Source organism: Rhinoderma darwinii, chromosome 1, assembly GCF_050947455.1.
Source record: "Rhinoderma darwinii isolate aRhiDar2 chromosome 1, aRhiDar2.hap1, whole genome shotgun sequence".
In the NCBI taxonomy this organism is placed as follows: Eukaryota; Metazoa; Chordata; class Amphibia; order Anura; family Rhinodermatidae; genus Rhinoderma; species Rhinoderma darwinii.
This window is the reverse complement of record NC_134687.1, coordinates 655,954,906-655,957,009: the sequence shown is the minus strand read 5'-3', so window position 1 is coordinate 655,957,009 and position 2,104 is coordinate 655,954,906. Positions and strand designations below refer to the sequence as shown.

At 46.7% G+C, this 2,104-nt stretch overlaps 1 protein-coding gene across 1 annotated transcript; it reads left to right on the top strand.

Annotated features, from left to right (window-relative positions):
* Positions 1-481: 481 nt before the first annotated feature.
* LOC142664248 (uncharacterized) lies at positions 482-1,742 on the top strand. The gene is made up of 3 exons (XM_075843262.1): positions 482-560; positions 658-811; positions 884-1,742. Exon 3 carries the CDS (start codon positions 942-944, stop codon positions 1,605-1,607), a length of 666 nt encoding a protein of 221 aa, XP_075699377.1. The 5' UTR covers positions 482-560; positions 658-811; positions 884-941; the 3' UTR covers positions 1,608-1,742.
* Positions 1,743-2,104: the final 362 nt, after the last annotated feature.

The following is a 2,104-nucleotide window of genomic DNA, read 5'->3' as shown; positions in this document are numbered from 1 at the left end:
AAACTATTTTTAAGTAGGTTAGGCTTTGTTGACATCTGCGTTTGGGTCCCGTTCTGAAGTTCCATCGGAGGTTTCCGTCTGAATGGGACCCTGAGAAGACACAAACTGTAACCAGATGTTTTCATCTCCATCACTTTAGATTTTAATGGTGACGGAGCCGCTTACCGTGATTTACGTTTGTCTCTTCTGTGGACTAGATCCGTCTTTTTGCCGGAAGCAATAGCGTAGTATACAGTTATCCGGCCCTTATCCTGTGTGAACATGTGTTTTTTCTGAATTTTATTCAACGTGTGGATGACATTTTTTAAAATCTCATCCACTCTGCTTGTACTGTACGCTGCATATTTTCCACTAGGAAATGCAGGACAATGTTTAGTAGAGTAATTTAAACTAACCTTTCTAATGTAATTTATTACATGTACAGACATATCCCAATCTATGGGACAAAGGCGCAGCTGAGTAAAGTGACCGTAATGCTCGTGGAAATAGCTGGCTGAAGATATGCAAGGCCCTGTACCCGGCCTGGAATAGCCTTTCTGCCTCTGAACAAAGGCGTAATGGTGAGTATGTCACTTTTTTCATTTCATTCATTTTAACTCTTTATCAACATGTTTGCTTTTTAGTATTTTAAAGAGTAACTTAGTTTTGAATTTGCAGAGGAGGATGTGAAAAAAAGGTGGAAGAGCGTGCGGGACCGCTTCCTGAAGGTGCTGCGGAAGACCGAGAGGAGTGGGGGCTCTCCATCTAAAAGAGTCAAGGTCCCTCACCATGATGAGCTGCTGTTCATCTTACCTAGCAGGGGACAACGGCCGTAAGTATTGATGCCTATGTTTGAATTTTAAAAAGTAGTTTTCCTATGTACTTAATGTATTTTTTTCCACAGAACTGAAGGCAACTATCAAGAGCCTGAGGACCCTGCCACCCAAGATGAACAGCAGCAGATGGAGAGGGAACCCACTCCTTCTACTTCCACCCATTGTGAAGCGGAGGGAGAAGAACTGGCGGGATGCTTAGTGGCCATTGAAATGTCACTGGGGGAGGAGACACCCGTCTCCTCACCAGTGCCACTCCAACATCTTGGTGCCCCCCCTGTGGCCACCCAGGTCAGTGATCCCGCCCCCCCTACCTGCACCTCTTCCATGTGGGGGCGTAGAAGGACCCCCCGGGTAACGGACAGACAACTGCAGGAGACTGAGGCCTTGTCCTTTATCCAGCGGGTGGACGCCGATGACCGATTTGACCTTTTTGGTCATGCGTTGGCATCTTCGTGCCGCCAGTTGCCAACGGAAAGGCAAGAGGATTTCATGTGTTTCAGTTTCGGCGTGGTGGCAGACTTCCATCACACCCTCGCCCTGCCGGAAGTGGGTGGACTTCTCACCCGTTTCCGGCAGGCTTTAGGTCCCCGTCGTGGCCAATTTTCTGACGCGGTCTCCACCGCCACCCAGAGACAAAATTTAGGCAATCCTGCCCCCTACCCCGCTCCTTATTTGCCCACTGCTCGAACACAATTTGTTCAATCTTTTCTCCCATGCCCCCCTACCAGCAGTGGGCCACAGCCTACTGCCTCAAGACCCTCCACCCCCCCTCGTTACCATAACTTTTATTAATTGAGCTATGGGTGGAGGTGGACACCTTGTTTTCCTGTAAGTTGTAAAGTAGGGGTAAAGTATGGTGGGTGGTTAATAAGAGATATGTTGTAAAACTGTTAATGTTATGTTTTAATAAATAATGTATTTAACATTTATTTGCATTGTGTGTGTGTGCGTGTGTGTGTATTTTTTTACTGTTAGGGCCTGTTCACATTAGCGTTACCTTTCCGTTCCGGGGTTCCGTCGGAAGTTTACGTCTGGTGACGCCCGCAACGCAATGTCAAAGTGAAACCACAGCTTACGTTTCCATCACCATTGATATAAATGGTGACGGAAATATTGCTAATGGTTTCCCTTCGTCACCATTCGGGCATGTTGTCGGTTTAACGACAGAATCAATAGCGCAGTCGACTGGTGAATGGTGACGAACGGAAAAAATTAGCACTGGCACACAAAGCCAATGCTGATGTGAACATTACCTTAATTTTATTTGACTTAAGTCAGGGCCTGTTCAC